The sequence below is a fragment of the Nematolebias whitei genome, chromosome 2, assembly GCF_014905685.2.
Source record: "Nematolebias whitei isolate Nwh7 chromosome 2, NemWhi1, whole genome shotgun sequence".
Lineage (NCBI taxonomy): Eukaryota > Metazoa > Chordata > Actinopteri > Cyprinodontiformes > Rivulidae > Nematolebias > Nematolebias whitei.
The window spans coordinates 18,107,879-18,127,497 of NC_056499.1; the positions used below are offsets into that span (position 1 = coordinate 18,107,879).

General features: G+C 37.5%; 1 protein-coding gene across 1 annotated transcript in view; it reads left to right on the plus strand.

The window, feature by feature from the left end:
• tspan15 (tetraspanin 15) overlaps positions 1 to 19,619 on the plus strand; it is a 53,290-nt gene that overhangs the window by 14,781 nt on the left and 18,890 nt on the right. The window contains exons 2-4 of the mRNA XM_037693540.1: positions 9,710 to 9,895; positions 12,907 to 12,981; positions 14,469 to 14,564. Coding sequence (XP_037549468.1) covers positions 9,710 to 9,895; positions 12,907 to 12,981; positions 14,469 to 14,564 — 357 coding nt within the window. The remainder of the gene's footprint in view (positions 1 to 9,709; positions 9,896 to 12,906; positions 12,982 to 14,468; positions 14,565 to 19,619) is intronic.

Below are 19,619 nucleotides of genomic sequence, written 5' to 3' on the forward strand. Positions count from 1 at the left end.
AGTTTTGTCTTATGGAGAGATTGAAGATGTGGGTCACAGGGACTGTGATGATATGAGCAGCCAGCCTTAAGAAATAAGGTGGAAGTTCATCTGGACCTGCAGATTTTTTAGGGTCAAGATCTTTTAACAGTTTATTGACCTCACTGACTGCGAATGGAGAAAAAGAGAAGGTGTGATTAACTGAGGATTGACTTGTAGGAGGGATTTGATTTGTAGAAGTTTGATTATTAAGTGAAGTGGCTGATTTGCCATTAGTAACTGTGTCAAATAAAGAACTAGAAGCAACAAAATGTTTGTTGAAACTGTTCAGGATCTCGTGCTTATTTGACACAGGAACAGAGTTAACGAGAAGTTGTGATGGGATGTCAGATGATTGGGGGGTGCCCGAGAGAGATTTGATGGTTTTACAGAATCTGTTAGGGTCATTTAGATTTTTGGAGGTCTGAGATAAGAAATGGTTGCGTTTTGCTGCTTTGACAGCAGTTGTGCATTTATTCCTCATCTGTCGAAAACTCAACCAATCAGTGTCTGAGTCAGATTTTCTCGCTGTGGCCCAAAGATGATCTCTCCTGTGCAGGAGGTCAGCTAGCTCTGGAGTAAACCAGGGGCTGTCTCGTCCCTTTATTCTGAACTGACGAAAAGGAGCATGTTTGTTCAAAAAATAAATTAAACTATTATGAAAATAGTTCCAAGCGGAGTTCACGTCATCAGTTAACAGAATACAATGCCAGTCAAAGTGAGACAGATCCCAGAGGAATGACTGTTCACAAAAATGTTTCAGATCCCTTTTTTGAATTAATCTGGGCTTAGAAGGTGGAAGTTTAATATCTCTCAAAGCCGCTGTCACACAATGATCACTCAAGATATTGGCAAATACACCTGTACCAGGGAATTTGTGAGGCATATTAGTTAGAAACAGGTCTAAGATGGAAGATTTTTCAGGATGGTTTTTGTTTAATCTAGTGGGTGAGTTGATCAATTGGGTAAGATTGAGAGACGGGCAACATTCCTTGAATTTATCACAGCTGGGGGTCGACTTACACCAATCAATGTTGAGGTCTCCTGCCAAAAGGATCTCTTTGAATTTTAAATTACCAAGAAATTCCATCAGGGCAGACAGCGCCTCAGGTGTTGCTGAGGGTGGGCGGTAACAACAGACTACAGATAAGATCTGGCCACCATTCAAGGTGATGTTTACAGCTAAGGCTTCAAACTGGTTTGGAATTGTTTTAGAAGACACAGGACTAGCAACCAAAGAATCTCTGATGTAAACAGCGCCCCCCCCCCCCCCTTTTTTTTTTTGACGATCACAGCAGTAGATGTTAAATCCATTGACTGACTGGTCATTATTGAGTACAGATTTGTTGAGCCAGGTTTCAGAGATGAAGATTACATCTGCCCCAGAAGAACTGACCAGAATTTTCAAGGTATCAAGTTTTCTCAGAAGGCTACGGTTAAGGCTAAGGTTACAATTCGTATCCTCCATTGTTCCTATTCACAGCAGCAGGTCTGCTATCTCAGCCTTTTTTTCCTCACCAGAGATCTTTTCTCCGGTGCGCTCCTGTGCATGGAGCACGCAATTATGCAGTGCGTAATTACGCACACAGAAGGCTGAGTGATGAAATGTTTTTTTGTGCAAGCAGGTGCTTCATGCTGTGTCTGAATGGACCCAGTGAGGCATAGGCTACATCCTGCTTCGCCTTTAACCTACTAGCGATGGCCTTAAAGGGCAAAGCCTATATGAAATAGAACGTTGGTTAAGTACTGTAACCCCAGATTCTATGAGTATAGGTGCAGCCCTTTAATCTCTGGGCCTCACTGGTTCCTAAGTGGCTGAAAAAAAAAAGCTATTTGGGAGCCGATTGCTCGGTCTTACCGTAATTTATACGGACTGGGAGTGGGGCCCACACAGCTGGTGGGTGTGGACTAAAGTTTTCAGAGCTGCGTTGCGCGCGACGGGATAAACCCACTAGCAATCGCCTTAAAGGGCTGCGCCTATACTCATAGAATCTGGGGTTACAGTACGTAACCAACGTCTTCTGCTGATGAGCAACATTCAGCTTATCAGCCGAATAAGTGAAGTAGATGACGGGAAAAATAAAAATTTCATGACATTGGGACAGAAAAGACCAGAAGGATGAATGAATCCATTACTTTGAGGAACAGTGCCGCCACCTCCCAGCTCTGCCCGTCTTCCTGTAGATAGATTGGACGACGGAGCCCAGCTGCTTTCCACGTGTCAGTCTTTCTTGGTCACATTTTTTAATATCTCAGCTGTAGAGATTCAGGGTCTGCGTCGTATAGGCTCTGAGTGTAATAACTCTTAGCTAGTGAAGATTACTATCAGTATGACAATGTAACCCTGGCCTGCTGCTTTTTTATTGCTGATAAGTCACCTGCAGCTTGAAGTGTGCACTGATCAACCTGTATTGCCTCTATTATTACAGCTGCATGATGCTGTGATTTGGTCTGTCATAATTATTCATATAACTGGATGCTGATTTAGATTGTTTGGTTCAAACCAGCAACATAAGTCACTGATGTTAAAAAAAAAAAAAAAGGACTGTACTCTTTGAGTGTAAATTAGATTGCAAGTCAGTCTTCAGAGTTTTTCTGTTTGAAAATGCTCCTCCTGAGTGGCTGAGTGGAAATAGGCTTGCAGTGACCCCCCAGGCAGAAGGCACCATAACAGATGGCAAGCAGGGACATGTAAGGAAAAGACATCATGGTGTACTATAAACAGTGTTTGGCCCTTGAAAGTCTTAAATACTTATGTTAAACACGTCTTTTCTTCCTGTCTGCATACACTCTTCTCTGATATTTCATTATTTGTTGAGGTTGAATGCAGATTCCAGTGAGATGTCATGAGATAGTTGTTTCACACTTATCAGCAAACCCACAAACTCCTCAGCATATTTGTATATGGCATAGTGTCCGTTTCATTTTTAACATTTTTTTCTGTGATTAATTAATTTAATTTGTTTTGAGTCCAACACAAAACTTTTCTGTTTTTAATGCTTCTGTTGCAACAAAGCAAATGCAAACCCGCTGATACTCACGTATTTGCAGTCACATGGTCACCTGTTATCACCCAGTCCTCTTTTCATGCTGCTAACATCCTGACGTTAAAACCATGTTGTTTGATTAAAATTACTATTCACAGAAAGTTAACAGCCAGTCAATGGATCATACATGAAATGATCAAACAGAGGAGGAAAAAAATTGCTTTCCCACAATACAACAAACGCCTACATAGCATACCACAAGATAAATATGCTGTCACATGTCTGCTGCTGTCTTCCTGCCCACTAAATGTACTTCTGCTCTGTCATTCTGAACAAACCAAAGAATGCTGTGAGTGGGAATACGATAGTGAAAGCAAAGGTTCACATATTTTGCATCTCATAAATATATAATATTGGATCATTTTCCTCCATAAATAAATGATCAAGTATATTATTGTCTCGTTTGTTTAACTGGGTTCTCATTATCTGGACTTGTGTGAAAATCTGAGGATGTTTTACGCCATCCATCCATCCATTATCTTTACCTGCTTCTTCCATTTTGGGTCAATGGGGGGCGGGGGGAGGTGTCACTGGTGTCCATGTCCAGCCATCATTGTGCAAGGGGCAGGGTACACATTGGACATGTCTCCAGTCCATCAAAGGGACGCATAGAGACAAATGAGACAACTTCACTCTCTCATTCACACCTAGACACAATTTAGAGTTACCAATCAGCCTAACATGCATGTTTTTGGTCTGTGGGAGGAAACCGGAGTACCAGGAGAAAACCCACGCATGCACAGAGGGAACATGCAAACTCCACTCAGAAAGGCACCCGGCTGGGATTTGAACCGGGGTGACCTGCTCACTGAGAGGCAGCAGCTCAACCAACTGTGCCACCGCGCTGCCCTGTTTTAAGCCATATTTATGCAAAAATATGGAAAATTTTAAAGCTTTCACAATCTTTCAAGCTCCACTATATCAGCTATGCTGTTCCAGTAGTGTGTTTAAAGCTTTCTGGTGAAAAAAGAGACTCTCCAGTAAGCATAAACTTTGAGAAAAGTGACATTTTTAGCTACTGTTTTTGACTGCCACTGAGTTTTACACTGGCTGCCTGTGTAGGATGATACAGTATTTTGTGAGTACATGACACGTTGTAGAAAGAAAACTGGGACTAGAGATAATTCTGACTTTATGTCCCGTCTTATCTGAACCAAACGGCAAATTTTGGGGCTTTTATCACTTTCACACACTGGTTTGAATGAAGCCAAAATGACCAGTTTGTCATTGATAAAGCCATTATTGTTAGGTGTTTAATGTCTGAAAACATTTTGATTTCTTCCATATTGGCATATAGTTGTGTATTTTCTGACGCTGATTGTCCTGCTTGTGTTGTGTAAATGGTCTTGTTGACGCCTTGCATGCAACGAATGATTAGTGTCCTTATCTGAAGTTTGTTTGTCCTACTCTGTGCGGCTCTGTATACATTTGTGACCGCATTTTAAGCACTTTTGTTTATTAACTGATAAGCTGTTAGTCCCATAAAATAGATTTAGTGCTTATAAATGGCATGACATCATGTGCTGCAAGTGAGGGGAAAAATCCTGCATATCAAAGATTAATTATTGTTTTTCCATCTGTTACTTCACAAAAATAGTGTTATAATAAAGCTACTAACAATGCAGGCATATAAATGCATGTTGGTTTGAAATAATCGTTTTGAACCAGATTCTCACTAAATTGTGATCTTTAGTTTAGTTTTGGCCTTTTTTTCTTTTTTTCCATTTGCCCATTTTTTGCAGTGTAAGTACCAATAATCAAAGCATTGCAGGGCTGTCTGTGTGTTTACAAGCTGTGTGTCTGCTTAGCGGGGCGTATTTGTACTGGTAGGTGTTTGACTTCACCATTATCTGAGCTGTGTGGACCGGTTCTGAGGATCAAAAGAGCAATTCATGCTAAACTTTGCTTTTCCTCTCAGAATAAGTACACAATGTTGTAAACAAACCAGACTCATTTGACTCTTTATAGATACAAAAATAGGGCAATAATCAACCAGGGCCACTGTTGTGGAGGAAATTGACTATTATCAGTAAACCTCGGTGAAATGTTCAGGAGTCTATAAATGCCTTCCATTACAGGAAGCAAGACATAAAGACCGCAGTAGTAATCTGAGTATTTCTTCTCAGAATAACTTATCGAGGTGTGACTGGTCAAACAAAAATCTTGCAAAATAAAACAAAAATATTACAAAACTTGTACAGACACTGGTTGCTATACTCTGCTGTGTGTTTGCACAGGGGAAGAAAAAAATACTATGCATACATTAAGTCACCGATACACAGGTTCCATCACAAAAACAAGTTTACAAGAACCATTTTCCTGCGAGAACACATTTCTCCCATCAGAACAGGTTTCTTCAGGTATGCAGCAAATGAAGTGGCAATACATGAAACTATGTTTTTAATTCACACTATAGTTAGTCTGGATGTTTGACTGTTGTTCTTCTTGAGCGATCATTTTAAAGCCTACACTTTTCATGTACTTTATTGCCTTTCGATATTTTCTTGCTACATTTTCTTGAAGCTCAAGATTTAAATGATGTAATTGTAGAAATTTGTTATCCTCCATTGTAACATTAATCAAAGCTAAATTATGTTATAAATACCAACCCAAACTGGGACTTTTGTTGTGTGTAAATAACCTTTTAGCTTCGAACTGTTCTTGATTAAAGAAGTTTTCAAACTTGTAAGTCTTAATTTTCATTCAACCTTTATTTATACAGGTTAGTCTCATTGAGCCTCGAGGACTCATTTACAAAAGAGACCAGTTTTTAACAAAGAATGATGACAACAGTAGATAATCATAAAAGAAAGCATATACATTGAAAAAGTAAATGGAAGAAAATTATAGTAAAGAATGAAACAAAATGGCTACATTGTAAAGCGATGTAAAATACTAAAAACAGGAACATGTCTGCGTTGGCTTTTGCAACCAATGCAAAAAAATTGAGGAAGTGGAAAATCTCTGTAGATTTTCTTACTTATTTCACCAGAAACATTATTTCTCAAAATCTATTTTTATTGAGCAGTTGTTGCTGCTAATTTGGGTAGTTTTACTTCTTCGTAAAATTTCTAAATGAAAGTAGCAGCAAAAATATTTTACTTGTAAGAATGACAAAAAAAAAAAAAATAAACAAAAAAGAAGGCTAAATGATGGTAGACATGAAACTTCTTTGTAAATGTGATGAGTTGACCTTTTGCACTTGTCTTTCCTCCTATTATCTCATTTTGATGGGCGCATTAGGCTGATTGCATAAATAGTTGCTGCTTGAAGATAATTTGATTTAATTGACTTGTGATTAAGAATCACATTAACAGTTTTAATTTACACGTAAACCAGCCTTGACATGATAATTATTCAGTTTGCACAGAGCAGGATGTAGCTGCTCAGTGGAACCAAAGTCACAATCAGCAGGCTGCTTTAATGTAATGTAGCTGGGAGGAATACCAGTGTTTTGTACTGTACTTCACCTATGATTATAGTCATCATGAGTCATCTGATTATAGTATGTATTAAACAAGTCATGATTATGGTACACAGTGACCACAAATAAACCCCATGCTCCCTATAAATAGATATCAGTATTGAACCAGTTGGGTGGTTGGATACATGAATACTGAAAATGTAGAATGTGTAAAGAAAGAATTACAAAAATGGTAGGTGTTGGAAGGACTTTGAGACATTCAGGGGACTAGCCCAGAAATGCATTTACTATGACAGATGCATCATTCTTATTTATTTAAAATTGAAATAAATACAGGCAGCACAGTGGAGCAGTTTGTAGAGCTGCTGACTCTCAGCGAGCAGGTTGCCTTGGTTCAATTCCCGGCTGGGGACCTTTCTGGGTGTATCATCAAAGTTCATGCTCAATAATCCAGGTAAAAAAAAATCCAGCAAAATTCAATCGGGTCATTTCGTTGGTTTCTTTTTTTTTTTTTTTTGACGTTTCATCCTTCATCTAAAGGACTTCATAAGTCCGAAGAGCCACAAACAAACTCAGTCCCACAAGCAACACACCCCCATAGTGGACCAACCAGTTTGCTGGTGATAAGATATTCCCCCTCTGCACCGTCAACTCCTCTGAGGCAGCCAGGGAGCATGCTGCTTGTGGGACTGAGTTTGTTTGTGGCTCCTCAGATTGATGAAGTCCTTTGGATGAAGGATGAAACGTCTCAACAAAAAAAAAAAAAGAAAGAAACCATCTAGATGACCTGACTGAACTTGGTTGGTTTCTGAGTGGAGTTTGCATGTTCTCTCTGTGCATGCGTGTGTTTTCTCTGGATACTCCTGTTTCCTCCCACAGACCAAAAACATGCATGTTAGGCTGATTGGTAACTCTAAATCGTCTCTAGGTGTGAGTGAGAGAGTGAATGGTTGTTTGTCTTGTTTGTCTCTGTGTCCCTGTGATGGACTGGAGACCTGTCCAGGTGTCCCTGTGATGGACTGGAGACGTGTCCAGGGTGTCCCTGTGATGGACTGGAGATGTGTCCAGGGTGTCCCCCGCCTCTCACACAGTGACTGCTGAACATAGACACCAGTGACCCCTGTGACCCTAAGTGTGTAAAGATAATGGATGGATGGAAATAAATACAAGATATGTTGTACTACTCATTTGCACATAATGTTTTTACAACGTGCTGGGTCCTTCTCCTTCATCATAAATAGATATTTATTGTATTAGTAAAAGTAAAATTTAGATTACATGAAACATTTTCTGTTTCTGGGCAACATCATTTTTTTAATTTATTTGCAAACTCAAGAGTTTTTTCCATGACGAGGGTTACTCAAGACTCAACAAAATGAGACATTTATGTTTGATCTTTTTGACACCTTCCTCTTTTTTTTTTTAAGTTTAGTGATTGAACAAAGTTATTTTTTTATACAGTATATGTATGAATCTCAATTTGTACGCATACTTTGTGATTGTCTATTATTGTCGTTGTCATCACTCTTTGTTAAAATCAGGTCTCTCTTGTAAATGAGTCCCCGAGACTCAGTGGGATTAACCTGTCTAAATAAAGGTTGAATGGAAAAAAAAAAAAAACATGTTTCAACTTTAGCTCAGGAAAAGCGCACCTCAGTTTCCATAAATTGTGTCAGAGATTGTTTAGAGACCCGGAGCCAATCTTGCTTGATAAATACAGCGTCTTTCCAAAAACTAGAGCATTTGGATAAAATGGCTCCACTTTCCTCCTGTTGCAAAAAGAAACAACTTATTTTCTTCCAGTCTCAACTACACCTCCTTGCCCCAGAAAAGACCTTCCAATATCTGTGACAAAACTGAAAGCACTTGAGAATAATGGCTGTCAGCATAGTTGGCTCTCACTGTTGCTCTGCTGAGCAAAAGGAAACGTGGGCCTCTACAGAGTCTGGCAGCGTGAAGCAGCTGCTGCTATGAAATACAGACAAACAGAAACACAGCATGCGTGTGTTTTGTGTAAACATATATTGTTTTGACATGATTATTTCTGGTGGTTAAATGCATGACTGGAATAAAACGGTTTTCTATTTCTTCTGTCTTGAGATTCAAAGAGAACATTCAGGGCTGCGCTGCCAGATTTAATAAATATGTGGGTGTATATATGATCATTAGACCCATAATTTCACTACTCTGATTCTTCTTTAATGGTATGTCAAATTATTCTTTTGTATTTTATTTTACAGTGTGTGAAGAGATGGGAAAAGAAACGGCCAACTTACGATTTTTACAGCATTTTTTTTATTTGCAACATTGAGATTTTTACTGGGTCCAAAAAGGAAACTCGTGACATTATCTAAGTCCATAAATGTACCTTTGGTAAATCGTGATGGAGCAGTTGTCGTGGAGATGATTCTAGTGTTCGATCAAATGGATGATGGACTTCAAACTGTTCACATTTGTAAATCATAAAGCTGTTTGGATGAGAATTCAGTAGCTACATAAGAAATAAATAAGTATAATGATGTAGATGTTGTCCTGTAAAAAATATTTTATTATTGGGTTAGTAAAGGCTCCTCAGCTGCCAGTGATCAGTACCTGCTGATCACATATCCAGTTCGACTCTATTAAAGTATGAAACATTTTATTATGTTTAGTAACATTTATTTGACCTCTGCCAATAAAAATGACCATGTATAGCCAGTATGCTTCTGCTCTTTTCATTGTTTATATCACATGTGTCAAAGTCAAGGCCCGGGGGCCAAATGTGGCCCCTGTTTACGTCTTATCTAGCCCCTAAGATGTTGTTTGAATCGTAAAATACTTTTATCACTTTAATTTTTTCAGTAATCTTTGATTATGATGTCAAAAGTGCAACAGAGAACGTCAAATGAGACCAATCAAACTCTTGTTGAGGAACTTGCAACCAAGAAAAGATGTTGGGTGTCTAACTAACTGGCCCTTTGAAAAAGGTTTTAATTTTTGCTTCTTTTTTTTTTCCACTTACCTCATCTCATGTACATTTTACTCTAGTTTTGTCTTGGTATCTCCTTCTTCAAGCTGAGGGTGCTGAGGCGCTATCATTGAAATAAAAATAAAAAAAAATCAGCATTTGATTCAATAAATATTTTCAATTAACAATATTTAAATATCACTATTTGTTTTTCTAGGTTTTATGCTTGCTGAAGCTGATTAATAATGTGTTATTACTCTGTTCTGTTTCCAGTTGATCGGTGGGTGTATCCTGGCTATCGGCATCTATGCAGAGGTGGAGAGACAACGCTACAAGACCCTGGAGGGAATGTTTTTGGCCCCAGCCATAATCCTGATCCTGCTGGGAATTGTCATGTTCATCGTTTCCTTCATTGGAGTTCTGGGTTCGTTGAGGGACAATCTCTATCTACTGAAGGTGGTGAGTGCTGAACCATTAGATGAGTACATTTATATTTGTTCTAGGGATTTTAGGTTCAATATTGTTTTCTTTGTTGTTTATTATTAAACGTTTATTATCAAATTTTAGGAACAATTCATTCTTTTTATCCTGTTTTTTTACTTCAAGGTTGTTACAAATAATTACTGCTAATTATAGACAAGTGTGTCGTGTTTATTGTGCAGCATCTTTCTTATTAATTCAATAAAATCAAGAAATTGGTGCACAATTTTACAATAGTCAAAAATATACCGGTCATACAATCAGCATTTGGTCATGTCGACAACATGTTGTGCCTTTCAGCAAGCTTAGAGCAAAATTATTTAATACTTCAAGTGAAAAATAAATGCAGTTGTTGATTCTCAAGTGCAGGATACTTAGAGGGGCTTTTGAACTCATTTCACATATTTTTAAAGACAAAGAGTTGTTCTGCACAATAATTAAGAGTCATATTTATTATTAGAGTTTAGTGCATATATTTTAATCATCCAACTGTATCTGGCATCATTGTGGACAAACAACCGAGTGTCTCCTCTGATTCTCTGCTTGTTGCAAAATCTGCAAAAAACCTGCTTAGACCAAAACCAGTACCCTAAACTGAAAAGGCTGCTCATAAAATTCTCTATATTTTAGATAAAAGCGGCCCATTTAGATTCGGATCAGAACCTTCTCGCTACAAGAGGCTTTTATAACTAAAGAAGGTGCATATTTCAGGGTTGGAAATATCAGAACTTTACTTCCTCTGAAGCAGACGTGTGTGTGTGTTTGCACTCGTACCCAGCAGCAGAAGAGAAGCTGTGCACTTTGATGGGAACATCAATGCACATTTCAAATAGCAAGAAGCTGTTTCCTACCGTAATGACAGTTTGGGTCTTTTTCAAGCCCTCGGCTATCGGGCTACATACATCGTTTGGAAGATGCTTTGTGTGAGGAGAAGTTGTGTACTGTCCAGAAAAAAATGTTCAAAGACCACACTGAAAGTTGGATAATAACGTGGCATGACTGTTTGTGAGGGGGTATATAACTGTAAATCTTTTGCTAACAACTCTGTGTCATTTAGGTTGAGCAAATGTTGCTGTAGTAATAGAACTCACACCAACCTAGCTGAATTGTTGTCTGTAAATAGTAGGTTCTTTATTAATCAAATATTTTTGTAGCTCCATGGTCAGTGTCGTAGTTTTATAATTCTGAGAATGCTTGTTCAAGTCAAGGTTGCGTCAAAAAAGCCATCTGGCTTAAACACATGCTAAACTTTTCATGCAAGTGTGCACACCGGCCCCTCACAATGGGAGCAGCTGTATTTTTTATAACTATACTTACAAATCTGTAAATAAAGTTTAAGTATACACTAGTTTTTGTGTTTGAAAAATAATCAAGAAAATCAGTTTTTCTTTTCTTTTCACTTTTACTACAGCAGCTGTAAAATGAATTTATGTTAAAACAATTGAACAACTAGCTCAGTAAGAGCAGAAACATCAGACGACTAAAGTTGTCTGTGAAGTTTTAGAGGAGGCAACTTTTGTTTCAAGTTCTTTAATTTGTTTAAAATATATATATCATGTTATATTAAGTCCTAAAAGTGCATGAAGAGAACATTTTATCATTTTTGTACCAAGAAAAACATTTGAGAAACATGTCAGTGGAAAAATAATGTAGAAGTTTGCTTTTGGTGTTTTGCTGCTTTTTTTTCCTCGTTAGCAACCAAAACTGTACGACAGAGCTTTAGGGCCACGCTAGAAAAAAATAAAAAATAAAAATTGCGTTGCCACGCTAAGAAAAAAAACAACAATTAAAAGCCATAAAATTACAAGAATCAAGTTTTACTATTACGAGAAAAAAGTTGAATAAAGTCTTAATATTATGAAAATAAAGTCATATGAGACATTTGTTTTCAGCTCTCGTTTATTTATATATATATATATATATTTATTTTATTTTTTTCTCCACAAGTCGGATCCACAACGCGACCTGTCAATCAATCCAGTAGGCGTGTCAGCAAATGACCAATCCGATGCTAATGAGTCGTAATATTATTTGAACTCCGACACAATAAAACAGGTTTACCTCATTTTAACCGTGGTAAAATGAAGAATGTTGAGCATCTTGTTAAGTTATACTTTGGTATTGGTTTTACAAATAAGAAGTTAATCTGTTAGCACATAAGCACCAGATTATTATCAGTATCAGGACTTTGAACCTGCTTACAAACCTCTTAGGTAATCCTTAGATAAATTTAAGATTATTTCTCGCACCAGAGCTTTAACTCTGGGATCTTTGTATTTATCATATGAACAGGACTCGTTTCAGGTCCTTCGCTTAGCCTTTTTTTGTTGAATTTGTCTCTGGACTTTGATTAAACCATTTCAAAACATTGACCTCATTCTTTGTCAGGGTCACTGTCTCTCTTGGTGGCTCACTTTCTCCTGAGATTCAGTTCTCAATATGAAGTCCTGACATTTTCATGCAGAAATTACTAGTATTTTTCAACATTTCAGTTCACTTTTATTTACAGTAAATGATGACAAATCATAATGAAATCTGTCTCACGGCACTTTCTAAAGAGAAACGACTAATTTAGTTTGAGTAAGAAAGCGTCGGGGCAAACGGGAAAGAAGCCTGCTTGTGTCGCTGAAAATCCATTGGGTTGAATAAATGTATTATTAAAACACGAATGTACTTGAAACGTAATGCTCTCTGATTTATCACAGTCTTTTACAATAATAATAATGCACACACTGATGTATTGTGATGCTCAAAATTAGCTGTGAGGTTCCTCACAGTACAGCTGGAGGCTAAGGTACAACCATTAGAGTAAGTAAAACAAGTCATTTCTATAAATTACAACAAGATGGTATCTAAATGTTGGTAAAACATGAAACTGATTAAGTGTATCTAATTTATAACAGTGTATTGATAGTTGGGAAAAGTAGTAGAATATGATCATTTTTATTAATCACAACAAGTTTATAATTGCTCTTTCTGTTTTGTCCCAGTTTATGTATACTCTGACTGTGTGTCTGATCCTGGAGCTGCTGGGAGGAATCTTGGCTATTTTGTTTCGTAACCAGGTGAGTTCCACCTGAAGTTTGAATCTGTATCAGTGAGCAGGAAATGTTTCAGCAGATGAACAGTGAGAGAAAAGAGGAGTGGAGCTTAACCTCATGTAGCAAGAAACATGACAAGCAAATTGTGTATAACAGCAAAGTGAACACATCATTTGTGTCGTATCAGTGTTTGCTTCTTTCCTGGCGTGTCTCTCTGCCAGCCTCTCCTCTTTATCTTTCACCTTTCTAATGTCATTTACTCATTTTATTTCAGTTTTTATAAAAGATATATAGTTCTAGCCTATTATTGTCACCAATTTTTTTATCACCAAATTTGATGAGTTCAAATATTTGATTATTTGCTTCTAAAAAAAACCCTTTTATCACAACTAATTGTGATCAAACAAAAACTTTATATTGTTTTTTAAAATGGACGAGAGGTGATTTTATTTGGTAAAATTACTAAAGGTGTTTGAAATTTAATAAATCGGTTCTCTAAATCATAAAACCATCTTTCTAATTCTGTGGTTTTACGTTGAAGAGACGGCTCATGGCAGTAGAAGCAATCCAGTATAGTCTTTTTAAAATTATCTCCATGAAACCAACTATTCTCTGGTCTGACAATCAGTTTGATTCTTTTTTTCTTTTTATGTTTTGATGCATTGAGACATAAATAATGCAGAACTGCGTGATAACTGTGTGTTTTAAACTCTAGTAATGTTTGGGTAATGAGTGTATATGCACAGGAAGAAAATAAATGAAACATTTAGCTGCTTTATTATAAACTATTTTTTCAAGCGAGGCTATCTCAGTTCATTATTGTAATCTGTCAAGAGAAACCTGATTGCACCAGAATAAGTTAATGTCACGTATGAACAGTGTCTGTGTTGCTGTTCTCTCATTTTACTGTTAATGTGTTGACAAAAAAATACACAAAAAAGCAGCCATCAAGGAGTCTCATCCTTTATTTTATACATGCGATAAACAGATGTTTGCAGCAAACCTTCTGCTTTATGTCCTGCGTTCACTGCACTGCCCAGTCATTGCTCTGAAATATTTCCAGCTGTGGGAACATGTTTTCAGCCGAGACTCTTCACTGTGCAGCGCCTGCATAAAGAACAGCTGCAAGAGTCCGAACCTAATTGTTTGAATAATCTTATAACGCCTTTAGAAGAACTAAAAGCCCATCTCTCCAAAAGGGCATGATTGAACATTGTTTTTATTAAAATCATTTAGTCTTCATGTCTGTGTATATTCTGAGACATTGAAGTCATGTGACCTCCTCTACTCCCTCGTCTGCACCAGATTGTGACTGACAGATGTGAGCGGTCAAAATGTCACATTTTAATATTTCCGTTCAGAGTCACCTTCACCAGTCAGCGTTTCCTGTCCACAGCTGCCTGACTGCAGATCAGTGTGTCATGAAAACTGAACAAATGTGACAACATGACCTCATACACGTTATTAACACACAATAATGACTTTTTATTATGTTTTCCTCTTCCTGACAGACGACAAAATTACTGAACAAGAACATCCAAAAAGGCATTGTAAACTACTATGATGACCTGGACTTCAAAAACATCATGGACTACGTTCAGAAGAAGGTATTGTACACTCGATACTTTATTTGATAAGTTATAAAGTAAAAATATAAATCTATAATAGTAATAGGGACAAAAAAGATATTTAAGGCATGTTGCAAATGGTCAAAGCAGCTCACACACATACACACGGCGAGTTCTCTCTTCCAGCTTTGATAAAACACTCAGGGATGCAGAGTTCAGGGACGGCACTCTGATCACACATCCAAACCAAAGAGCAGCCACCAACAAACCCCACTGATTGGCACCAAGGAGGAAAATGCTCCTTTATTTTCCGGGTGCAAGCATGTGTGATGAAGAAAAATAAGATGTGACCAACACCTGTACCGCTGGAGCAAAACTGTACCTTCATTAAATGGTTATTCGGATGCTTAAAGCCCAGATGAGGTGATTTGTACATTATTAAATCAGTACTAAAGTCTGTGCAGTTTCAAGCCTTTCTAAGTACGTACTGTATTTGTGATTGGAGTGCACAAATCAGGAGCTTTGAGCAGGAAACTATTCTTGTAAGGCAGATTTTTCACTGTATATAAGTGATGTGCACAAAGCTGTAATGAGACCAAACTCAACTCCCCGCTGCACTTACAGCTGCTGAAAGTCGTCAAGCAGACCATTGAGACCATTAGAGGCTGGAAAGCACTCAGCCAAAAACATCTTGTCCTTCTGTTGGTTACTGTTAACTAGATTTAAGTATGACTGAGAATACTGGAGCCTTTCAGTGCGAAACTTCTTTGTTAAATTACAGTTGTTTTTTCCATTGACAGGAATAAGTAAATCTTTTTAAGCAACACTAAACCAGTCTTCTTTTTTTTTTGTGTGTGTGTGGGGGGTGGGTCTGAAAGCCAATTTACAGTAACTGTTTCCCACAGTTATCACAGGAAATGTGGCCATTTCAACAGCAATAAGTCATCAATATCTGAAGAATGACTATTTTATCAATGCCGTGGGTGTCGAGATGTGCTTGTCCTCGGATGTTGTTAAGTCTTCAGAGAAGTGATGGGCGGTTAAATGGAAAGAAGCAATGGACACAGTGGACGTTAATGCAACCATACATTTTTAATGACTATGGATCTAATGAACCTTTTAATGACAATATTGTTTAGAAATGATCTTTTCTTATAAGCTACTTTACAAATATTGTTATGATGGAGGTACAAAGCAAACAAATGGCACAAATAAAATAAGTCATTCTTACTGTTTTCAGTTATTTAAGACCGTTTCAAGTGGAAGCAGACTCGTGTAATATGCATTGATAAAACAAAGCACATCACCATCACATCATCAGTAGCAATAAAATATTTAAAATAATACTTAGCCAGAACTAACATTTTAAAATTGTCATTTTTTGAAAATGATCTTCTAACCTCAAGGCGTTTTCTACAAACTTGTCGGTCAAAATTGTTCAATAAAACAACTTTTTTATGCACTCTGACACAAATGGATCTCCTCCTTTTCTCCGTTCTCATCATCGCACTAATTTTCATTGGCTCTTTTTTAAAACGTATATATGGAAACATGCAAATTTTGCTTTAGTTACTAATACTATTTTCTGCACAGATTTTAGTGTTGTATGGCTCACTACAGTTCTTCGGTGCAAAAGGTTTGAGCCACTTTTCATTACTTTATATTTTCGTTTTTGCTCTTTGGGAATCACCGTAGAAGAGCCAGAACACTTTGCCGTCATAATGCAATTTCTTTAGTCGCTGGCTTTGTAGATGCAATTAAAACGAATAGAAACAAATTGTGTTTTGGTAACAGACTTCAAGTAACGAAGTGCCTTAAGATCCCAATTCACTTAGCTCTGTTGCATGGAAACACAATACAAGTTTGTGTATTGAATTTAGAAACCAACATACTTTGACTGACTTTCAGAAATCTTTAAACTTTTGCTAAAGACCACTTTAAAATTTTGAAATCAGCCTCCCTGGAAACAAAATATAAAAAATGAGAGGTTGTTAAAAATATAATATAATTACATTGTGCAAAATACTCGAACCGTTCCTTTTTGTCATTTGTATACTGAGTAAACTCTCCTAAATTAATCTGCACACACTTGTAGCTCCTCTGGCATTTTGAAAAATGAAAGTACTGCTGTCGTTAATAATAGTAATACGGTAATAATACTTGATTTATAAAGCCCTTTAAAACAACCAAATTTGTAACATATTACTGTACATATAAAATCAAAAACATTTAAATGCATAAAAGAATAAAACAGTTAAAACATTAAGATCAATAAAATCAATAAAAACTGTGCAGAGATAATTTCAGGCTAATGCTAAAAGCCAGGAAATTAAAAATAAGTTTTTTAACAATGGACGGTGAAGGAGCTCGTCTGATGGGGAAATGGAGATTGTTCCACAGTCTTGGAGCAGCAGCAGAAAAAGCTCTGTCCCCTCTGAGCCTCCGTTTGGACCTCGGCACCTCCAGGAGCAGCTGATCAGCTGATCTGAGGCACCGAGCAAAAGAGAATGGGTGAAACGGCTCAGAGAGGAAGGATGGAGCAAGACCATTTAAGCTTTTAAAAACGAATAAAATAATCTTAAAATGAACTCTAAAATGATCATGCAGCCGGTGGAGTGAAGCCAGAGTGAGGGTGATGTGCTCCCTCTGTTGAACTCCAGTTAGAAGCTGAGCAGCAGCGTTCTGGGCCAACTGGAGACGACTGAGGGAGGACTGGCTGAGGTAAAGAGCATTGCAGTAATCCAGCTGAGGTGATGGATTACAGTTTCCAGCTGCTGCTGTGTGAGGATAGGCTTTACCTTGGCCTATCTTGGCCTTGACCACCACTCCAATCTGGGAATCTAGTTTAAAATCACTGTCCCATTTGAAAACCCAGGTTAGAAACAGTTCTCTTACCATGCGGTTCCAGAGAGCCAAGATCAACTGGGGAAGGTTCACAGGAGCCACAAAGACCAAACACCATCACTTCTGTTTTCTTTTCATTGAAATTTAAAAAGTTTAAGGACATCCAGGCTTTGATCTCCTCAAGACACAACAGAAATGGTCTAATTGATGGGGCATCTTTCTTTATTAGTGGCATATATATCCAACTATTGTCAGCATGGCAATGATAAAAGATACCATGCTTTCTGAGGATTGAGCCCAAAGGAAGCAGGTAAAGGGAGAAAAGCAGTGGACCTAAAATAAAGCCCCGTGGAACCCCAAAACGCATTGTTTAACTTTGCAGTTTCATTTCTGCTTAACTCTGGGGTTTTTTTTTTTTTATGCTAACACAATATATATTATCTCAGACTTCTGCCACTTTAATCTCTATTGTTAGTGCATTGGATGTGGCTTCACTATCACCTGAGCTGGGTCACCTGAAGTGTGGAACATCAGGTTTTGGGTGGGAACCATTATTAATGACAATGTCAATATTCTAAGAGAAACTAGCAGAAACATCAGCCATAATATGTTTTAGGTTAGACATTTGTATTCTTGTAATGTTCGAAACATTTGTGGTCAGATACAAAGGGTTATTTTTCTCTTTGAAACTGCTGCATAAAAAGTTGGTCACATTCATGTCTGCTGTTGAAATGAAGTGTGGGATTATGCCTCCAGTCTCTACAAAGTGTACATCTGCGGTAAAAGTCAAGGAAAAATGCAAGAAATTATGGTCTGATGGGTTGTCTCATTAACAGTTTCTGCTGGAAGTTTTACACTTGCCACAAAAAATAGACCCCACTGAGCCGAAAAGCTCCTTGAAATTCATTTTTAATGGCAGCAAGTCTGTTTTTGATGTACACTGGTTTTGAAACTAATTAAATTGCCCACAAGTAATCATGTTTTAGGACTCTGAGAATCCTGATGATCATTAAATCAAGTCACTAATCTGCTGGAAGGCTACAGGTGTTGGTCATTATACACATTTCAATTGTGGTCTTCCATCTTGGTCCTCAAGGGCCACCGTCCTGTTTGTTTTAAATGTTTCTCCACTTCCACACACCTGATGAGTTAGGACCAGGCTTCTGCAGAACTTGAAGACCTGCTGAAGAGCAGGAAGCATCATGCGTCCCTTGGCCTGTGTCTATCAGTCCTGCATGCAGTTTGTTTGTTGTTTGTAATCGGTGCATGACCATGTGATCTTTAATAAAAGCCAAAAGAGGTTTTCAGCATCTGCGTGTGCGAGAGCATCATTTAGTCTGAGCCCAGGTGTGCATCTGCTCTGAACACTTGAATTACAATCCTTCCAACAAGTCAGGTTTCATAGACCTGAATTAAAAAGTCTTAATATTATCATATCTGAAAACTGATCTGAGTCTTTGAAGAGCTTCTGTCAAGGTCAGAAGAGTTGACATTTTACTTTAGAAATGTGTTTTTAATCTTCCATTGCAGGTTTGAAGAATGGAGTTAAATGTGGGATTTTAGAGTGCAATTAGAATTGAGCTCAAATTAAATTTGAAACTAGATGACAGAGCTTCTTCTGGTTATTCTCAGTGAGATTCAATCAAAATGTTTAGACTATCGCCTTCCTAGCCTCTTTGGGCCGTCATTTTAAACCCAACTTTTATCTTGAGTCGTATGATTATTAGAACTTTGTTTTGAGTTAAGCAAGTACTCCATGTAATTTTAGTCTTGTATGTAATAAATATAGATATGTAAAGCAAGTAAACAAGAAAGGGTTTTTCAGGCATTAACATAATTTGTAATGCTTAGTAAAATAAAAAGTAAAAATACTCTACAAGATTAAGGCATTCAGAAGTATCTATTCAAGCAGGAATAAAGTACAGAGTTGACTGCCACATTTAGTTTGCCATGTCTCCCTCTCAAATATTAGCACTGCTTTGGTGAACAGTTTTCTACACTTGTCAAATAAAACAAGTCAGTGTCTTACCTGCAGCAGTCAGAACAATCTGTTTGAAGAATCTTGGAGTTTATTTATTTTTAATTACTTGTTAGAGGGGCTATTAAAAAGTACATTTCCTCCAACCTAAATAACTCTCCTCAAAATGCTGGTAAAGATTCTCAGTCATCCAGGACATGATAAATTCAAAAAACATTCAATACAAAAACAACTGGACTTTATTTGTAACAGAAGACGTTTCGCTCCTCATC